A 20,078-nucleotide genomic window follows, 5' to 3' on the forward strand; every position below is an offset into this window, starting at 1 on the left:
GAAATATATTCTCTCTAATATTAAAACACTGGAGAAAATCTGTTTTCTCTACTTCACTATCCCCTAGCCTGCAGCAGTCTTCCTCCTCCCCCTCTTCACCTTAGTGACATTAACGTCTCCTCATGCATCAGAGTTCCACATCAAGCCTCTTTCCTTCCTTCATCTGCAGACACCAGGCCCTTCGCTGGCAGCTGGGTGTCAGTGGGCCTCGCCTCCCAGGGGGGTGGTGCTTGTTAGTTGCCATCGAGCCGGCCCCTGAGTCTTGGTGACCCCACGTGACAGAGTAGAACTGCCCTGTGAGGTTTTCTAGCTCTAATCTTTGTGAAACCAGGACTGCCAGCCTTGGAGCCAGGGGGTGGGCTGGAGCCACCAACCTTTCTCTGAGCCGCCGAAGGCTAACCGCTTCCGCCACAGGGCTCCTTCTCAGGGCGCCACTCAGTAATGGTCGGGGGCTTGCTGCTCCTTGCCTGGGGGAGGGTCCTGTGTTCCATGGGAGCCCTGGCGAGACCCTCCTACCAGCCAGTCCCCCCAGTCTCCCCTCCCTCACCAGCCATCCCTGTCATCTGGGCAGAGGGCAAACCAGGCGGTCAGGGCAGAGGTGGCCTGACTCAACACCCCTGCCCATAGCCCCTCAGGTGCCAGTAGCGTCCTGTCCCTTTTTAACACAAAATGCTCTTGTTTGTAAATCCTTAAACGCTTGAGAATAAGACCCCTCCCGTTACCGGGGAATGGCCTCGGTTCCTGTCTTCCCATAGGAAAGAATTCAAAGGCTGAGACAAATAGTGCCAAGCAAGTAGAGGTTTATTAGCAAGCAAAGGGTCAGTGGGGAAAGTACACTTGACTAGGAAGCGTCGAGCGGGCTACTCAGGTAGAGAAAGAATCTGGGAGCCCCGATAGTCGTTTTCTTAGGGTTTTATACTCCTTTTTTTACTTGATCTGCCTCTGTTAACATTTAAAAGCCAGGACAAGACCCCCCCCTAACAAAGACCATTTCCTTGGCTTAAGGTTTAATTACCAAATTAGAGATCATACCAAGTTAGGGACTTTATCAGGTTAAGGGCTTTATCAAACCAAAGACTGCTGTAAAGATCATTTCCTTGGCTTAAAGTTTGACTATGTAGGGACCATCTTATTGGAGGAATGTCACCACCCCCTGTCTCTTCCTCTTCCCGAGTGCAAGCTCTCCCCCTCCCCCTTACACTCCCTTCCTCTCAAAGAAGAAAAGAGGCGCCCAGCCCGCCCGCAGGCACCCCGGCAGCAGACTGGGCCCGCTGTGCTCACGTGGGTAGCCTCGTAGTGCTGGACTCCTCTGTGGTGTGACCTGCGTGCTAGTCGGGGCTGCCTTGCATAAACTCAAGAAGGCAGGTACTTGCACCGCGTGTTCCCATCGCGGGCCAGGACCCAGCTCAGTGCGACAAGAAATGAAGGAATGAGGGGTGGGGATGCCCCAAGCCATCTGCGGGAAGCATTCAGAGCCCTCAAGAAAAGCCAAACAGAGCTCAGAATCGGGCGCCCCCCGCCTTGCGCCCCCGACTCCGTCCGCGCAGTTGTGTGTTAGAGATGCCGTGAGAAATTTCAGAGGGAGAGTAATGCACCACGATGCCAACTCCTAGAAACATCTCTTGCCCCAATTTAAAGTCGTAAAAATCATCAAAACAGACATAATCTTTTACAGTGGTTCCTCTGGGCCAGTCATTTAAATAAGTAGATTAAGTGGTTCAAGTGGGTGACCCTTGTCTTTTCAAGGAGCCTTTTTCGGGGAAGCGTGCCAGCGGGATGGAGAAGGCCCCCCTCCCCGCTGTCCCTGCAGAGCCACGCCTGGGGCCAGCCCGCGCCTGCTCCGCCACCTGGTGGCGACTTTAAGTGCAAGTCATGCCCTTAAAAAAATGTTTTAAGACATTTAGTTTGATGGAGAAAAGTATATGATTTATTCAATTTTTTAGGGTTTTTAAAAAGTATTTTTTATTTGTTGTTGTTGGGACTATACACAGCACAACATACACCAATTCAAGTTTGTACACGTACAATTCGGTGACATTGGTTACATTCTTCCGAGTGTACAACCATTCTCGCCCTCCTCTTCTGAGCTGTTCCTTCCCCAGTAACATAAATCCGCTGCCCCCTAAGGCTCCTGTCTAATCTTTCCAGTTGCTGCGTCGGTTTGATACCGTACAGATAGTTCTTAAAAGAGCGCAATGCTCAAGGCAGACATTCTTTACTAGTTAAGCTACAGTACCGTTTAGTTTTAAGATGTCAGGGGTGTTTTTGGTTTAAGGTTTAAAGATGATCTCAGGGCAACATTTTCAGGGTTTCATCCAGCCTCCATGGCTCCAGAAAGTCTGGATTCCACGAGAATTTGAAATCCGATGAAAAGAATCTCAACTACGGTATGAAGCTATGAAGGCAAAACTTTTTCAGAAAGGAAATTTAATTCATTCCTGGCTGGAACTGTGCTCTCGTTTTCAGAAATTCCGGAGAGAAAGATCTCCAAGAAGGAAAGCCTGATTTAAATCTTTGAAAATGTTTTAGTATCTGCTGAGCCTCAGACGGAAACCCTGGTGGTGGAGTGGTTAAGTGCTGTGGCTGCTAACCAAAAGGTCGGCAGTTCAAATCTGCCAGGTGCTCCTTGGACACTCTATAGGGCAGTTCTGCTCTGTTCTGTATGGTCGCTATGAGTCAGAATTGACTTGACAGCTACGGGTTTGGCTTTGGTTTTGTTGAGCCCCATATGGAGCCCTGGTGGCACAGTGCTTAAAGTGATCATCTGCTAACCAAAAGGTCCGCAGCTTGAATCCACCAGCCACTCCTTGGAAACCCCATGGGACACTTCTGCTCTGTTCTATAGGGTCGATACGCGTCAGCATTGGCTCAGTGGCAATGGGTTGTTTGGTTTTTGGTTTTGAGTCCCAAGTGGATCTAGTCCACCCAGAGGCACCTTGGAAGAAAGGCCCCGTGGTCGACCACGAGCTGCTGTTGAGTTGATCATGGCAAAGGCAGACATTGAAGACCCCATGCAGCACAGTTCTGCTCTGACACGTGGGGGTCACCTTGAGTTGGGGTCCACTCGGGGCCAAGTGGTTCCTGGTAGCAAGACCAGAAACCCTTGGATCCCTGCTATGTCCCACTCCCACATGATTCTGGAACTTTCCGTGGCTTCAAGGCAAGGCTAAAAAGAGCACGGCTGAACGGCTGAACGGAAGGACAGAGGACAAGAAGGCCTCATAAGCTCAGATTACTGCAGAGGACGGACACAGTGGCTAAGCAGCCCCATTCCCGAGGGCCTTCCTGCCCTGGGCCCTCTCTGTCTCCACACCCCCGTCTTGAGGAAGCTGCCTGACCTACCAGCCCACCTTGGGCGCATACCAAGGCATGGATCAGTGCCTCCCAGTACAATACCTGCCCAGGGCAGGCAGACGCATCCCCCTGCACTGGGAGACAGGGGTTATTCCCACTGCCACATCTGTCTGACCCCCCGATCTGTGTTCTCCAGCCCCTGGCCTGAGCCCACCACCTCTCTCTTCCTGGTCCTCCTGCTGCCTCCAGGGCCCTGTGGACACCCCCCTCCCACTCCCTAGATCACTAACTCTTCCAAGAGGTTTTGCAGTTTGACCCAAGTTCAGTCAGGTGCTCCCACCCAGGGCAACACCAGAGCAGTGGGGTCAGAGGGCAGGAAGCAAGATGGGGGGAGGTTTGGGGCCACATCCCTCCCAGGCTCTCCTGTCCTGCAGAGCCCACTATTCAGTGCCCACAGCCTGGGGGCCACGTAAGTGCCCTGTGGGGCCGTGTCCACAGCACCTGACATACTCCTCCATCAGACACCCTTTTGGGGGCCCTCGGTGTCAGTGAACTCAGTGGTCCAGCCTGGCCTCAGAAGGGTCATGGTATGGGGGGAGCAGCAGTCTGTAGTCTTGGCTGCATTCCTGCAGCAGGAGGGCCAACTGTGGACAGGGACTGCCTTGGGACAGAGGCCAGAAACCGCAGGTTCAGAAGGGGATAAAGGCAGTTCCAAGGGCCAGGTGCCACCCACCCTGAGGATGGCCCTGCTGCTGCTCCTGTTGGGCCTGGGGCTGAGGCTGGCCACTGCCCAACAGCTGGACATACACAAGATCGTGTATTGGAACTACGACATGGCCAAGGTGGGTCTGGGGCCTGGGGCTGGGCAGCACCTCGGGACAGGTGTCCTCCTCGGCCTGGTTATCTGACCTTCAACATGGTCTACAGCTCCCCAAGGGGCCCAGCCTGGATGGTTAGAGGGGCCGGGCCCGGAGGGAGGCCACTGCCCTGAGCAGCCAGCCCCCGGGCCCCTGTGGCCCTCTGCCCACAGAAGCACCTGTCTCCAGGTCTCGGGGGTCTGGTACTCCATCTCCATGGCATCGAGCAACATGAGTCGGATCGGAAAAAACGGGGACCTGCGGCTCTTTGTGTACAATATTGAAAGCTTAAAAAATGGAAGTCTGAAGTTCAGTTTCCACTTCATGTGAGTGGACCGAGGGGGACCCTGGGAGGTGGGAGTGGTAGCCGAGACAACAGGAAGGGCAGGAGCGTGCCAGAGTGGGCAGCAGACGGCCTGGACCTGGGTCAGGTGAGCCAGGGACGGTGGTGACCTGGGCAGGCCCACGGCTCTGGCTGGGTGTCTTGCACCATGAAACGGGTGAGAGCACCAACCCCTCCCGAGGTCATGGTGAGGGGCAGGTGAGCTGAGGCGTGGGCGCTGGCTCACAGGGGTCCCGAGAGAGCGGGGGCCAAGGGCATCTGGACTGGGCTTCCTGTGGCTTGGCGCAGGAAACTTTCTGCCCCTCGGGCCAGGGGGCTGCAGGCTGGTGGCCACAGACCCCACGCTGCCTAGTCCCACCCCAGGCCCAAGCCTCACCCCAGGTGTCTCAGGCTGCAGGGGCTGTGTGAGCAGTTGGCCGTGGTTTGTGAGAAGACGGGGAGGAACGGCGAGTACACCATCGACTGTAAGTGGAATAGCCTTCCTAAAATCCACTCGTCTGGTAGCAAAGTTCCCCTTCTCCAGACAGCTCCTGCCGGGCAAGCACTGACTTAGGAGAGTTCATGGGGACCCTGGGGGCTTGACCCAGGAAGCAGGGCATGTATGCGTCCCAAGGGGCAGGAGCATCGGGTCTGCAGATGACGGGGAAGACTGTGCCCCACCACTGCTGCCCCCTGACCCTGAGGGTCCCCATCCTACCTCCACGCTAGCCCACACAGCATGCAGTGAGCTGGGGGTGACGCCCTCCCTGGTGGGTGGCTGGCCGCTCTGAGCCAGGCTGTCTTCATAGATGAGGGAGAGAACGCAGTGCTCATCCTGGAGACAGACTACAAGTTCTTCATCACCTTCTACCTGCGCAACCTCAGGGACCGCACACAGACCCATGTGCTGGCACTCTATGGTACCCCTCCCTGACCTCTGCGGTCCACCGTACTCCTTCCTGACCCCCTCAGGGTCTACGGTATCCCTCCCTGATGCCCCAGGATCAACAATACCCCTCTCTGGCCCCCCTCCATTTACAATACCCCTACCTGACTCCCCAAGATCCTTCGGCTGTCCCCCCTGCTTGGGGGGCCAGCCAGGGCTACCAAGGACCCGTCCTCCTCTGGGAGGGGGTCTTGCCATGGCCCCGAGGTCTGGCCAGAAGCCCCCCGCTTCCCCCACAGCCATGCCAGCAGGGTGAGGGGCCTGGGTCCAGGGTGCCAGTGAGGACCCCAGCCGTTGCCATCTGTGCCAGGACGGATCCCGCAGCTGAGCCCCATCTTCCTGGACAGATTTAGGAAAATATGCCAAAAATATGGACTTGGTCCAAACAACATCATCAAGCTGAGCTATATAGGTGGGTATCACTGCTCTCAGCTCTTGTGCAAATGCCAGTGACCCCAGGGAGGGGTCTGTGAGAAGAGGCCATCAGGCTCAGCCCCACCAGCTCCTTGGCATGTGGTCCTGATGGTCTAGAGCATAGGTGGTTAGGGTGGAAACATCTGCACAGCCCAGGCTGAGAGCACCGCCTGCGCTGTCCCCCCAGATGTCTGCTCCAGGTGGTAGACGACAAGCCCAGGCGTCCCCTCTGGTGCGTAAGTGGCTCTGAGGCACAGGGCTTGGGGGTGCTGGGGGTGGGGGGTATTGGGAATGGAGGGACACTTGGGGTGGGGGCAGCACTGGGGTGGGAGCAGGCAGCATGGGGGTGGGGGCAGCACTGGGGCAGGGGACACCAGGAGGAGGAGTTGGGGTGGGGGGAGGCAGCTCTGGGGGTGAGGGAGGCACTGGAGGAGGCTGGATGGGACAGGTGTGGGGCTAACATCCTGGCCTGGGGTTCCAGGCCCAGAAGGGCCACGAGAACCACTTCTGGAAGACCTGTCTCTGCAAGTCTCTGCAGGCACCGCCAATCAGGAGGGCATAGGGTCTGAGCAGACTTGAACTCCAGCCCTGGGGAGCTTCCTTCAGCTCCATGGCAAAGACCACACAGGGTGTAGGGGGCATTAAACTACATACACATGTCGTCTCATGGCTCTGGAGCCAGAAGGCTGGCCGTTCAGGGGCTCTAGGGGCCATTCCCTCCTTATCTCTTCCAGCTTCTGTGGCCGCATCTCTCCAATGTCTGCCTGTCACCATGTGGCAATCCTCCCCCAACTCTCTCTCCTCTCTTGCCTGTTACAAGGTCATATGCCATTGAATTCAGGGCCCGCCCTGCTCCAGAATGGTCTCACTGGAGCTTTACCTTAATTCATCTGCAAAGACCATTTTTCCTAATAAGGTCACGTTCACATGTTTCAGGGTTTAGGACGTTCGCCCACCCCATTCACCTACCCCAGGCCACTTCTCTGAGCCTGCTCCCCTGCTCAGGAACAAACCAGGCCCAGGGAAGACAGTGCCCCTCCTTCCACCACACTGGCCTGGCTGGTACCCCACTCTCCCAAGTTGTCCCTTCTAAAGGCACCTCTACATACAGTTCCAGTTCCACAAGTTTCAACAAGCTAGTTCGGGTCAGGGCCCTGCGGTCCCCACACAGGAACTGAGCGGTAACCGGCTGAGAGCCTCCGTCCTCTCCTCTTCCCTGGGCTCTTGTTCTCCTGGGAAGGTTATGTGGAGGGTCAGCGTTGGGGCAGGCATCCATCCGCTCCACACAATTCACGTTTTGGTAAACACATGGGTGGTGCCAGCCAATCTATGGTTATCTTATGGATTAAAGGTGGTTATCCTTTGCCAATCTACGGTTGTTTTTAGCTATTTTATGGATTAAAGGTGATTGTCCATTGCCAGTCCATGGTTGTTTTATGGATTAAAGGAGATTGTCCACTGGGCATTTATCCCAAAGACAGGAAAACTTTTGTTCACACAAAGACATCCATACAAGCATTCACAGCAGCTCTATTCATAACAGCCCAAAACTGGAAACGACCCAGCGTCCCTCCCGCGTGAACAGCCAACCAGACTGGTGCATCCACACCGTGCACCACTTAGCACAAGTGATGTGGCAGGGACATCTGACCTTCTCTAACTTCACAAGGAGGAAGGAGAATCAAGGTCAGCAGCCCAAGGCTGATTCCTATCAGGCGGAAGTCAGACACACCTCCCCTCTCCAACCTTTTTAGCAATTCTGACACCAACTATCCCCCCCATGGCACTCTCTGCTTCTCTGCCGGGTCCAAGAGGTTCTCAGCACGGGGATCCCAGGTCCAAAGGATGCAGTTCACGCTCATCTCTTCCTCTTGGTGGTAGTCCAGACCCCTCTCCACCTCTGGGGTGGCTCCTTTTAAGCCTAAAACCAAAAACAAAATCCACTGCCACTGAGTCAATTCCGACTCATAGCAGCCTTATAGGACAGAGTAGATCTGCCTCACGGGGTTTCCAAGGAGAGGCTGGTGGGTTCAAACTGCTCATCTTTTGGTTAGCAGCCGAATACTTAACCTCTGGGTCACCAGGGCTCCTCATTTTAAGCCTAGCGGGGTGGCAAAATTGACCAATCCCCTCATTGGGGTTTCATACACCTTATTTGCATGGTCCCAACCCCAAGAGGGTGCCGTGCACTTTATTTGTATTATTAGCAAGCTGACCAATCGCTTTGGTGGCCACATGCACCTTATTTTCGTACTCCCACCCGACCATTTGGTAAGTGTTACAAGGCCGTGGTGAGAAAGGCTGTAGAAAAGCCACCTGTCTCACCACAGTGGGTCTCAGGGGACTGTGCTCAGTAAGAAGTCCAGGGCACACATCATGAGTCCATCTGTATGACATTCTTGAAATGACAAAACTAGGGCAATGGAGAACAGGTTAGTGGCTGCAGGGGTCAGGGGAGCGTGAGGGAATTGGGGGCAGTGGCGAAAGAGCACCAGAAGGGATCCTTGTGGGAACAAAACGTGCTCTGTGGACTCTGGTGGTGGGCACACAAATCTTCACATGCAAAAAAAAATGCATAGACATGTACACACACGCATACACACATATACATACATGCACACCTGTGCATATACACGTGTACACATGCATGCACACAGACACAAACACGCGTGCACGCACGTGTGCACGCACCCCTCAGTGCATTAAAACGGGAGATCTCACACTGCAGTTGTGGGAGATGATGGCATTGGAGCAGACTGAATAGAGGGTACGCAGCACCTCTATGCACCATTTCTCAGAACTGTGTGTGAGTCTACAATCATCTCAAAATAAAAAGTTTTCAATAAAGCGGGTACCCCCCGAGCTGACTGAGGAAATGCTTAGCAGCTGCCTTCCCTACTATCTTGGTGTCCTAGCCTGAGGGAGTTTCTCCAGCTTTCACTGCTGCCCAGCATCCTCAGTGGTCCCCCAGCTTGGGGACCCTCCTGCCTCCCCGGGAGAACCCCCATATGACCCCTGGCAGCGCTCCCTCCATGAATGCCCGGCCGTGGCTGTCATGTGGCTGAAGGTGGGGCGGTGGAGGGGAGAAGAGTGCTTGCCTGGATCCCACAGCACCGCCACTGGCATCCCAGCATTCCCCCGTGGGGAAGCAGTTGCCCCCCTACCTGCTTCCGCAGCCGGGGACCCGCCCCACGTCGCCCTACTCCAGAAGTCCCCCTGGTGGGGACACTGAGGCCTGGCAGGCGGGACTTGGGTCAATGGGACATTGCTGGCTTTCAGCAGGTCACAGGGCTTCTTTTCTGTGAACTTCACTGGAGCAACTTGTCTCATTTGATTATGCCAAAACCATCTTCCCTGTGTCCAAACGACTCCTGAATTCCAACAGTGGCAATGATCTCTAGGTGGGTCTTTCACACCCACCCAGACTTGCTCCGCCCCGATCCCTTGACCCTGGGCTCAGCTGCCAACCCACTGCACACCCCAGCGGCCCCTTATCTTCCAAGGTCATCTCTGGGGTGGGGCAGGGCCAGCAGGAGCCCGCAGCCAGGACCAACCCAGCCGAGCGTCACAGCTGGCCTTCCAGCTGCCCAGCTCAGGCAGGGCAGCCAGGAACGCCCGCTTTGGGCACAGCCTCCCTGTGTGTGCCTCCCTGGGGCCGCCGCGGCTGCCTCTGTGTTCTCGGGGTCCTCCACGCAAACCTCGGCAGCTGCCCCCCACGTCCCCCACGCTGGCCAGTACACCCTCCATGTAGCTACTGTTCTGCCTCCGAGGCCATCGTTCCACACCAACAGCCTCCCTGTCCACCCAGGCCTCCCCTCTCCCAGGATGCGGGGGCCCCTGCCTCTGGGGAGGACAGGGAGATGCAGGTTCTTGCTGCTCACACGAGCCAGGGCTCTAGGTGGGCGCTCACAGCCTCCTCCTGCTCTCTGCCGCCAGAGGCCTACTTGCCTTGATTAAAGTTGGCTTATCCAGTGAGAAGCCCTGACGATTACCCACACCTGCCCACACGGCCTCACCACACCTCTGCCAGTTACACCCAGATGCTCGATCGGCGAGAGACAGACGCCCGGCCACGCACACTTGGTTTGAAATGTGCAGAACTGCCAAGGCACAGAGGTTCGTTCCGGGGCCTTGGTATCACAAAGATAGGGAACAGAGGGCCCCTCAAATCTGCAGACAAAGTATAGGAAATGGGCCAGGACACAAAAACAAAGCCATTCCCCAAAACAATGGCGCAGGGTACCAAAAAATAGCCCGCGAATGTCTTTACAGTTGTCTTATAAAAACTGCTAGATAAAACCAGCCCCAGGGACATACGCAGAACATCCACCTTTGACCAATGTGTGACCTTCCAGCAGCTCAGTGAGGGGCAGCAGCAGCAGCCGAGAATCGAACTTGGGGAGCAAGAGACTGTGCAGGCGCGACACCCCATAATAAGTCCTGCTACGAACCCCAGAGGCCTCTGGGACAGGAGCCATCTTAGAAAGCTGCTGCGCGCGCACCATAGTTAACCTATCCCTGCCCAAAACGGGCTACTTGCCGGAAAACCCCGCTACGTCTGTGAATAAACATGAATCTTTTCCCATCCAAGAACTTTTAAAAACCCAGGCGGGTCTTTTGCTCTGCGAGATGGGAATGGGGTGGGTAAGCATTGCTCTAGGCCCTCCTTGTCTCTCAATAAAGCTTTGCTCGTGTGGAGAACTCTACCTGCCTCACCTGCTCATTCTTAACCAGTGAGAGGCAAGTGCCTTATTCAATTCCGGTAACATCATAACCTATAATCTGGGATCGTGTCCCCAGATTCTCGGATTCACGTAGCTACCTGAGAAGGGGTCTGCTGGGGCCCTGGGACACCACCCCACCCAAGCAGCCACCTGTCTGGGGCTCCCCCTGCAAGCCCAGCCCCAGTGATGGGAGACATTCTCTCTGAGCACCGCCGGCCACAGGACACAGCCAGCCCAGGAAGGGGTGTGACGGTGGGGAGGCCTCCAAGCTTGCACTTGTCTTCTTTCACCTTTGCTCTGCACCTCCACCTCCCAGCTTCCAGGAGGGGCTCCCATCTCTTGGTCTTGGAGCCAGTGGCCTCTGCAGGGACCGCGCTCCATCACCTCCAGGAGTTGGCTCCCCCCTCACTTGGCTTTTCAAAGCCCCTGAGGCCAGCTCTGGGTAGGTGTCCCCATCCCCCAGGAGGCTCGGTCCCCTCTCCGCCCCGCCCCCAGGGCACACATCAGTGGAGGGTGTCCTGAGTCCTTGGGGATGGCCGGGGACTGTGGAGGGCAGCAGGAGACTGGCCCTCCAAGGTCATTGCGGCTCCAACTGCTTCCCCCACCTGCTTTCACCACGTGCCCCACTAGCGCTCAGCTGCTAAATGTCATAGAGAAAAACTTGAATGCTGTTTCAAGTTAAAACAGGTTTATTAAAGGTTTAAAACAATTGCAATCAGGGAAGTGCGTAGCCCATTGACAATGAAGCCAGGTAGTCCCGGGGCAGTTTTGTTATACAAGTATTCTTATGGTGTAAAAAGAGGAACCAAACCATAGGGAGGGCACTCACAGGAAAGTCAATGAATGTTGTAGCAATCACACCCTGATTGGTTACTGTTTATTAATCGTAGTTAGTGATTGCCGATCGTTTCACAGGATGGTCACGAGACACTTACATGTAGTTTCTTTGGGGGGATTAGTCCCCAGTGAGGGACACCATGCTCTGTGAAGTGCAGGGTCGGTGAAGGGGAGGGCGCCCTCGACAAGATGGGTTGGCGCAGTGGCTACAACGATGAGCTCAAGGACAGCAACGGTCATAAGAATGGCACAGGATGGAGCAGCATTTCATTCTGTGATGCACGGGGTCACTAGGAGTCGGAAGCAACTCGACGGCACCTAACAACCACAACGACATCTTGCAAAAAGAAAAAAGTACCTTGCTGGCAACACCACTCAGACAGCACTCTTCTGGAGTATGGATAGTCTGAGGGATGTACACGGTCACTTGGTTTAGACCTTCAGGGTATATGGTTTCACATTGTGGTTTTGACAGTTGACCACCGAGGAAAAACACGTTTTTCTCAAAAAACATAGCTGTTAGTCTAGAATCCAGATTAAAATTAGATAGCATGGCCGGCATATATGCCTTTCTTTCACTGACTGCTCTGAACATTGTCTCTTCCTGAGACAGAACCTAAAGGTAGGCGGTTCAAACCCACCCACCAGCACCATGGAAGAAAGGTCTGGCTATCCGCTTTTGTAAAGACCACAGCCAAGAAAACTCTACGGGGCAGTTCTACTGTGTCATAAAGGGTCACCACAAGTCAGAATTGACTGGAAGTCACCCAACAACAACAGCAATTGCTGTGAAGGGCTCTGGGCAGCTCAATCTGCACTGACTACTAACCCAAGGTTGGTGGTTCAAAACCACCACAGAAGAGGGGCCTGGCCATCTGTTTCCCTAAAGGTTACAGCCAAGAAATCCCTAGGGAACAGTTCCACTTTCTAGCGGATGGGGTCACATGAGTAAGAATCTACTCCTAGGCAATGGGTTTGGTTTCTTTTGGAAAGGTTTCACAGTAGAAATGTCGTGGGGAGAGTGGGTATCTCTGCCCTCCCCCGAAATTGTCAGATGACTTTCCTACATGGTCTGTCCCCAGGGCCTTCCCACCCAAACGTCTCTTCTTCCCAGAGCAGTGAGGACACTCTTGTGTGTGGGTCACCCATCTGGTCTCATCTTTGGGGGCTGCCTGTCCAGGGTCCTTGCCCATTTTCCAGCTCGTTTTCTTTTTCCTTATTGATCCGTGCGAGTGAGTGGAAAAGCAGGCGTCTTCCCTGGTCTTCCCTTGTTCATGTGGTCTTTGATCATTCAGGGTCAGCCCGCAAGGCTGGGTGTCCTGGGTCTTACTGGGGAAGCTCCCTCCCCAGAGCACGCTTTCAGGCTGCCAGGCCATCCCCTCAGGACACTGCCACTGCGTGTCTTTGTTGTCTGTAGAGTATGAGCCCAGACCCTGCCCTCACCAGCTGCGACTTTGGCCATGTTTCTTCACCTCTCTGGGCCTCGGTTTCCACCTGTAAAGTGTGGACAGTAAGAGCCCCCATCTCATACGGTTACCACAAAGATTAAAGGAAAACATTCGTGCAAAGTACTTAAAACGGTGCCTGACAGAAAGTGTTTAATAAATGTTAACTTATTATCATTGCGGTTGTTGGGTGTGAATTCGCAGTTATCTCCCTCCAGTAAACTGTAAATTCACAGGGTGGGGTCTACCAGCACCGATTCTTAAACCAGCCGCCATTGTATCCTTAATCAGCTCCGACTCCTGACCCTTGGGTAGGGTCTGCCAGCACTGTATCACTAACACAGGACAAAGACTTAGTCTCAGCTAAATGATGAATAGCACACATCTTGCTCTGAACTGGGAGCGAAAGCCTGGGCTTGTCCTCCCAGGGAGGCTGGGTGAGGCCGTGGCTGAGCTGAACGACAGCAACTGGCTCAATAAAACTCTCCTTGTTGTCCTTGAAAATCAGCGGCTTAATAAACAGGTGCTCTGCTGGTGCCAGAAGGCACATGACCAGACTGTGCTGGATGGTGGGACATGGGAGCCCTGTCTCTGCCTCTGGAGGAAGGAAGCCCCTCTGGAGGCAGGTGAAGCCACATGCCAGGCCACATTGTCAGGGTCCTGGCCAGCTGAGCTCACAGGGAGGAGGGGAAAGGGTAGGAGGAGGTGGGGGTTGAGGGCATAGGGGTGTAGAGCCCTGAGCTGGGATGCATGGCCACATGGGCTTTTTCTCACCTGCAGGGCAGTTGCCCAGAGACAGGAGCAGGCACAAAGTGTTCTCCTGGAGAGCCTGCCCCACTCACTGAGACCCCCCCGCCCATATGCAGAACCAAGGACAAAATTCTCAAGCAGCTAGCTCCTTACCTCCCAGGAGGTCCGATGGGCCCATCTGGGGCAGGTGGCCTCAGAGTGCACACAGGTGCTGAGAGCAGGCCGCAGTGTGGCAGGGCCAATTACCCCAGTGTCCTCTCCTCTCTGTCTTTTCCTCCCTGAGCTCCATGAGTTTAATAAAGGGTGCAGAGCCCCAATCAGGGGCACATGCTGTGCTGAGCACCAGGGGTCACCTGGAACCAGGCTTCTGGGGTATCATGGATTGAATTTTGTCCCCCCAAAATATCTGCCATTTTGGCTAGATCATGAGTCACAGTATTACAACTGTCCACAATTTTGTCATCTGATGTGATTGTCCTATGTGTTGTAGATCGTACCTCTATGATATTAATGAGGTAGGATTAGAGGCAGTTACATTAATGAGGAGGGACTCAATCTACAAGACTAGGCTGTATCTTAAGCCAATCTCTTTTGAGATATAAAAGAGAGAAATGAGCAGAAAGACAGGGGGACCTCATACCACCAAGAAAGCAACACCAGGAGCAGAGCATGTCCTGTTGACCCGGGGTTCCTGCACAGAGAAGCTCCTCCACCAAAAGAAGATTGATGACAGGGACCTTTCCCCAGAGTGGATGGAGAAAGACGGCCTTCACCTGAAGATGACGCCCTAAATTCAGACTTCCAGCCTACTAGACTGCGAGAGGAAACCCTGGTGGCGTGGTGGTTAAGGCTACGGTTGCTAATCAAAAGGTCGGCAGTTCAAATCCACCAGGCACTCCTTGGAAACTCTATGGGGCAGTTCTACTCTGTCCTACAGGGTCACTACGAGTTGGAATCAACTTGATGGCAATGGGTTTGTTTTTTTTTTTTTAGACTGTGAGAAAATAAACTCCTGTTTGTTAAAGCTATCCACTTGTATTTCTGTTATAACGGCACTAGATAACTAAGACATGGCAGGATCTCTGGGCTGCAGCTTCTCCCCAAGGAACCTAGGGGAAAATAAAGTATAAAAAAAAACAACTGTCCAAAGGTACTGGAGAGTGACCAAAACACAGCAGAAACTGGAAGGGAGTTGACACCTGGAAGAAGAAAACAGCACTGACTGAGTTTGCCTTTCATTTTAAACATCACTTTGCCTGAGCACAGGCACCGTTTGGATGAGGCTAGGTGGCTAAGACTCAGGTAGACACCTTGGTCTTACTGGCTCACAGAACCAAGTTCAGGGCAACCACCGCAGCTGGAAAGTAAGAGGGAAAATCCAACACCCATGGAAGCAGCAGTCAAAAACCAAAAGATGACGAGGTGGAGCCAAGAAGGCGGAATAGACAGACTCTTCCGGCGAGCCCTCTTACAGCAAAGACCCGAAAAACAAGTGAAACAAGTATATGTACGACAAACTAGGACCCCTGAGCATCAAAGGCAAGCTTAGAAAATGAACTGAGGGGCAGGGGAAGGAAGAGATGGTTCAGAAGTGGAGAGGAGTTACTGGACCTGAATCACGGGCAGCCTGCAGGCACCATTCCTGGAGCGGCGGTGGCGGACTGGTCCTAGCATTTGGCCGTGGTTTCCTCAGGGAGAAGCAGCCAGCCACACAGCCTACTCACAACCCCGGAACCAGAGAATGGTGCTCTGCCAAAAGCTAAGCACTTGAGTATATTTTAACGTGCCTCGCCACCCCCAAGCCGGCTTCAGTGGCTGAATTCCCTGAGCCTACGATAAGCACTGTTGAGCTCCTAGAGCCATCCTCCTGGTGTTGGAGAAGGAAAAAAAAATTGCATTTGGGGGAAAAGATAATTTGCTAGCTCCACTAACTGGGGGAGCTCAGGACAGAAGTGGCTCCTGTTCAGGCATAAACGGTCTGTGGACTTTGAGAACGTTTCCCCTCTGCATGGACCTGTGTGGGCCTATTTCAGGAAAATAGGCCCTTGTTGGCAGACTCCAACCATTGCAGCTGTGCAGTGGAGAGGTGGGCGTTTGATGTTTGACATTGCTTTACCTATTAAACAGGGTCCTCACCTACCCACATCAGGGGATTAAAGACTGGTAGCTCCACCCAGGTCACCCAGCCACCTGCAACAGGGGTCGAAGGATAACTGGTACCTCCCAGTCCTTGCAACCAAAAATTTTGGGTGCCCATGATCCATCTGCAGAACCCACCCACCTGCACACTCTAGAGAACAGGGATGTGCTATCCTAAGAGACACTCGGGGGTTGGTTCTCAACCCCATGCCTTGCTCAGAGCGTGACCCCTTGCTGCAACCAGATACTGGTACCTACACTAATCACCCCTGCCCCTCAGAGACTGTAGGGCAGAGCCTGTACCACATACTTGATGATCAGCTACCTGGTCACCTGAGATGAATTCATACAAGAAAAGTGAATGGTCTCCTAGACTGATATACGAAAACAACTCTACCCATCTGCAGACAGGACGTCAGAGCTCCAAAGGTGAAAATAATCAAGCTATCTCACTCAAGCAACCCGTTTGGGCATATCAAAACAAAACAAAGCAAGAAGCTACAACACAGTAAGCAAACATAAACTACTAATACAATAACTTACAGATGGCTCAGAGACAAAAGTCAATATCGAGCCCCGTAAAGAAACAGACCATGATCACCTTAACAAGCTCTCAAAACAAAGAATCCAGGGGTCTTCTAGATGAAAGTGCATTCCTGGAATTACCAGAGGCAGAATACAAAAGTTTAATATACAGAACCCTTCAAGATATTAGGAAGGAAATGAGGCAATATGCAGAATAAGGTAAGGAACACACAGATAAAGCAACTGAAGATATTAGAAAGATTATTCAGGAACATAATGAAAAATTTAATAAGCTGGAAAAACCCATAGAGAGACAGCAAGCAGAAATTCAGAAGATTAACAATAAAATTACAGAAGTAGATAACTCAATAGAAAGTCAGAGGAACAGAACCGAGCAAGTAGAAGCCAGAACCTCTGAACCTGAAGATAAATCACTTGGCACTAAAATGCTGGAAGAAAAATCAGACAAAAGAATTGAAAAAAATGAAGAAACCTTAAGAATCATGTGGGACTCTATCAAGAGAAATAACCTACAAGTGACTGGAGTACCAGAACAGAGAGGGATAACAAAAAATACAGAGAGAATTGTTGAAGATTTGTTGGCAGAAAACTGCCCTGATATTGTGAAAGATGAGAAGGTATCTATCCAAGATGCTCATCGAACTCCACATGAGGTAGATATTAAAAGAAAGTCACCAAGACATATTATAATCAAACTTGCCAAAACCAAAGATAAAGAGAGAATTTTAAGAGCAGCTAGGGATAAACGAAAAGTCACCTACAAAGGAGAGCCAATAAGAATAAACTCGGACTACTTGGCAGAAACCATGCAGGCAAGAAGGCAATGGGATGACTTATTTAAATAATTAAAGGAAAAAAATTGCCAGCCAAGAATCATATATCCAGCAAAACTGTCTCTCAAATATGAAGGTGAAATTCGGACATTTCCAGATAAACACAAGTTTAGGGAATTATTAGTAAAAACTAAACCAAAACTACAAGAAATACTAAAGGGAATTCTTTGGTTAGAAAATCAATAATATCAGGTATTGACCCAAGACTAGAACACTGAGCAGAGCAATCAGGAGTCAACTCAGACCGGGAAATCAAAAAAACAAGACAAGATTAAGAAAAATAATAATAATAAATAAATAAACCTCAAAACAGGGTAACAGCAATGTTATTATATAAAAGAAGACAACATTAAAACAATAAAGAGGGACTAAGAAATGTAATCATAGACCTTGATATGGAGAGGAAGATACGGCGATACAAAGAAATAAAAGTTGAGTTTAAATTTAGAAAAATTGGGGTAAATAATAAAGTAACCACAAAGGAGACAAACTATCCTACTCATCAAAATAAAATACAAGAAAAACATAGAGACTCAGCAGAAACAAAATCAACAACAACAAATATGAGGAAAGGACAATATATAAAGATAATCTACTCAGCACATAAAATTAAGTGGGAAAAAGAAACTGTCCACAACACAAAACAAAGACATCAAAATGACAACACTAAATTCATACCTATCCATAATTACACTGAATGTAATTGGACTAAATGCACCAATGAAGAGGCAGAGAGTGGCAGAATGGATTAAGAAACATGACCGTCTATATGCTGCCTAAAGAGACACACCTTAGACTTAGAGACACAAACAAACAAACTAAAAACTCAAAGGATGGAAAAAAAACATATCAAGCAAACAACAATCAAAAAAGAGCACAAGTGGAAATATTAATTTCTGATAAAATAGACTTTAAAGTTAAATCCATCATAAAGGATAAAGAAGGACACTATATAATGATTAAACGGACAATATACCAAGAAGATATAACCATATTAAATATTTATGCACCCAATGGCAGGGCTGCAATGTACATAAAACAAACTCTATCAGCATTGAAAAGTAAGATAGACAGCTCCATATTAATAGTAGGAGACTTTAACACACCACTTTCGGTGAAGGGCAGGACATCCAGAAAGAAGCTCAATAAAGACACAGAAGATCTAAATGCCACAATCAACCAACTTGACCTCATAGACATATACAGAACACTCCACCCAACAGCAACCGAGTATACTTTCTTTTTTAGTGCACATGGGACATTCTCTAGAATAGACTACATATTAGGTCATAAAGCAAGCCTGAGCAGAATCCAAAACATTGAAATATTACAAAGCATCTTCTCTGACCATAAGGCCATAAGAGTGGAAATCAAGAACAGGAAAAGCAGGCAAAAGAAATCAAACACTTGGAAACTGAACAATGCCCTGCTCAAAAAAGACTGGATTATAGAAGACATTAAGGATGGAATAAAGAAATTCATAGAATCCAATGAGAATGAAAACACTTCCTATCAAAACCTTTGGGACACAGCAACAGTGGTGCTCAGAGGTCAAGTTATGTCAATAAATGCACACATACAAAAAGAAGGGCTAAAATCAAAGAATTATCCCTACAACTTGAACAAATAGAAAGAGAGCAACAAAAGAAACCCTCAGGTACCAGAAGAAAGCAAATAATAAAAATTAGAGCAGAACTAAATGAAATAGGAAACAGAAAAACAATTGAAAGAATTAACAAGACCAAAAGCTGGTTCTTTGAAAAAATCAACAAAATTGAGAAACCATTGGCCAAACTGACAAAAGAAAAACAGGAGAGAAAGCAAATAACCAGAAGAAGAAATGAGATGGGCAATATTACAACAGACCTAACTGAAATTAAAAGAATCATATCAGATTACTATGAAAAATTGTACTCTAACAAATTTGAAAACCTAGAAGAAATGGATAATTCCCTAGAAACACACTACCTACCTGAACTAACACAAACAGAGGTAGAACACCTAAATAGACCCATAACAAAAGAAGAAATTGAAAAGGTAATCAAAACTCTCCCAACAAAAAAAAACGCCCTGGCCCAGGCTTCACTGCAGAGTTCTACCAAACTTTCAGGGAAGAGTTAACAACACTATTACTAAAGGTATTTCAGAATATAGAAAAGGATGGAATACTCCCAAACTCATTCTGTGAAGCTAGCATATCCCTGACACCAAAACCAAGTAAAAAAAAAAGTAAAGACACCACAAAAAAAGAAAATTACAGACCTATATCCCTCATGAAATTAGATGCAAAAATCCTCAACAAAACTCTAGCCAATAGAATTAAACAACAAATCAAAAAAATAATTCACCATGACCAAGTGGGATTCATACCAGCTATGCAGGGATGGTTTAACATTAGAAAAACAACTAATATAATCCATCACATAAATGAAACAAAAGACAAGAATCACATGATTTTATCAATTGATGCAGAAAAGGCATTTGACAAAGTTCAAAACCCATTCATGATAAAAACTCTCAGCAAAATAGAAATAGAAGGAAAATTCCTCAACATAATAAAGGGCATTTATACAAAGCCAATAGCCAACATCACTCTAAATGGGGAAAGCCTGAAAACTTTCCCCTTGAGTTCGGGAACCAGACAAGAATGCCCTTTATCACCACTCTTATTCAACACTGTGCCGGAGGTCCTAGCCAGAGCAATTAGGCTAGACAAAGAAATAAAGGGCATCCAGATGGGTAAGGAAGAAGTAAAATCATCTCTATTTGCAGATGACATGATCTTATACACAGAAAACCCTAAGGAATCCTCCAGGAAACTACTGAAACTAATAGAAGAGTTCAGCAGAGTATCGGGATACAAGATAAACACACATAAATCAGTTGGATTCCTCTACCTCAACAAAAAGAACATCAAAGTGGAAATCACCAAATCAATACCATTTACAGTAGCCCCCAAGAAGATAAAATA

The 20,078-nt window shown here is 50.3% G+C and overlaps 1 protein-coding gene across 1 annotated transcript; it reads left to right on the forward strand.

The window, feature by feature from the left end:
* The first annotated feature begins 4,034 nt into the window (after positions 1–4,034).
* On the forward strand, positions 4,035–9,584 carry LCN9 (lipocalin 9). Its single transcript, XM_049896489.1, has 8 exons — positions 4,035–4,136; positions 4,341–4,477; positions 4,885–4,958; positions 5,283–5,393; positions 5,730–5,831; positions 8,785–8,900; positions 9,010–9,052; positions 9,337–9,584. Exons 1-8 carry the CDS (start codon positions 4,035–4,037, stop codon positions 9,582–9,584), a joined length of 933 nt encoding a protein of 310 aa, XP_049752446.1.
* The last annotated feature ends 10,494 nt before the right edge of the window (positions 9,585–20,078 follow it).

The sequence above is a fragment of the Elephas maximus genome, chromosome 9 (genome assembly GCF_024166365.1).
Source record: "Elephas maximus indicus isolate mEleMax1 chromosome 9, mEleMax1 primary haplotype, whole genome shotgun sequence".
NCBI lineage: Eukaryota > Metazoa > Chordata > Mammalia > Proboscidea > Elephantidae > Elephas > Elephas maximus.

Bases quoted from the DNA above. Each gene is read 5' to 3' on its own strand.
- LCN9 (XM_049896489.1), top strand. From the start codon at position 4,035: ATGGCCCTGCTGCTGCTCCTGTTGGGCCTGGGGCTGAGGCTGGCCACT. The intron at 4,478-4,884 runs GTGAGTGGACCG...CAGGTGTCTCAG, and splicing joins AAGTTCAGTTTCCACTTCAT to GCTGCAGGGGCTGTGTGAGC. The intron at 9,053-9,336 runs GTGGGGACACTG...TTATCTTCCAAG, and splicing joins CTACTCCAGAAGTCCCCCTG to GTCATCTCTGGGGTGGGGCA.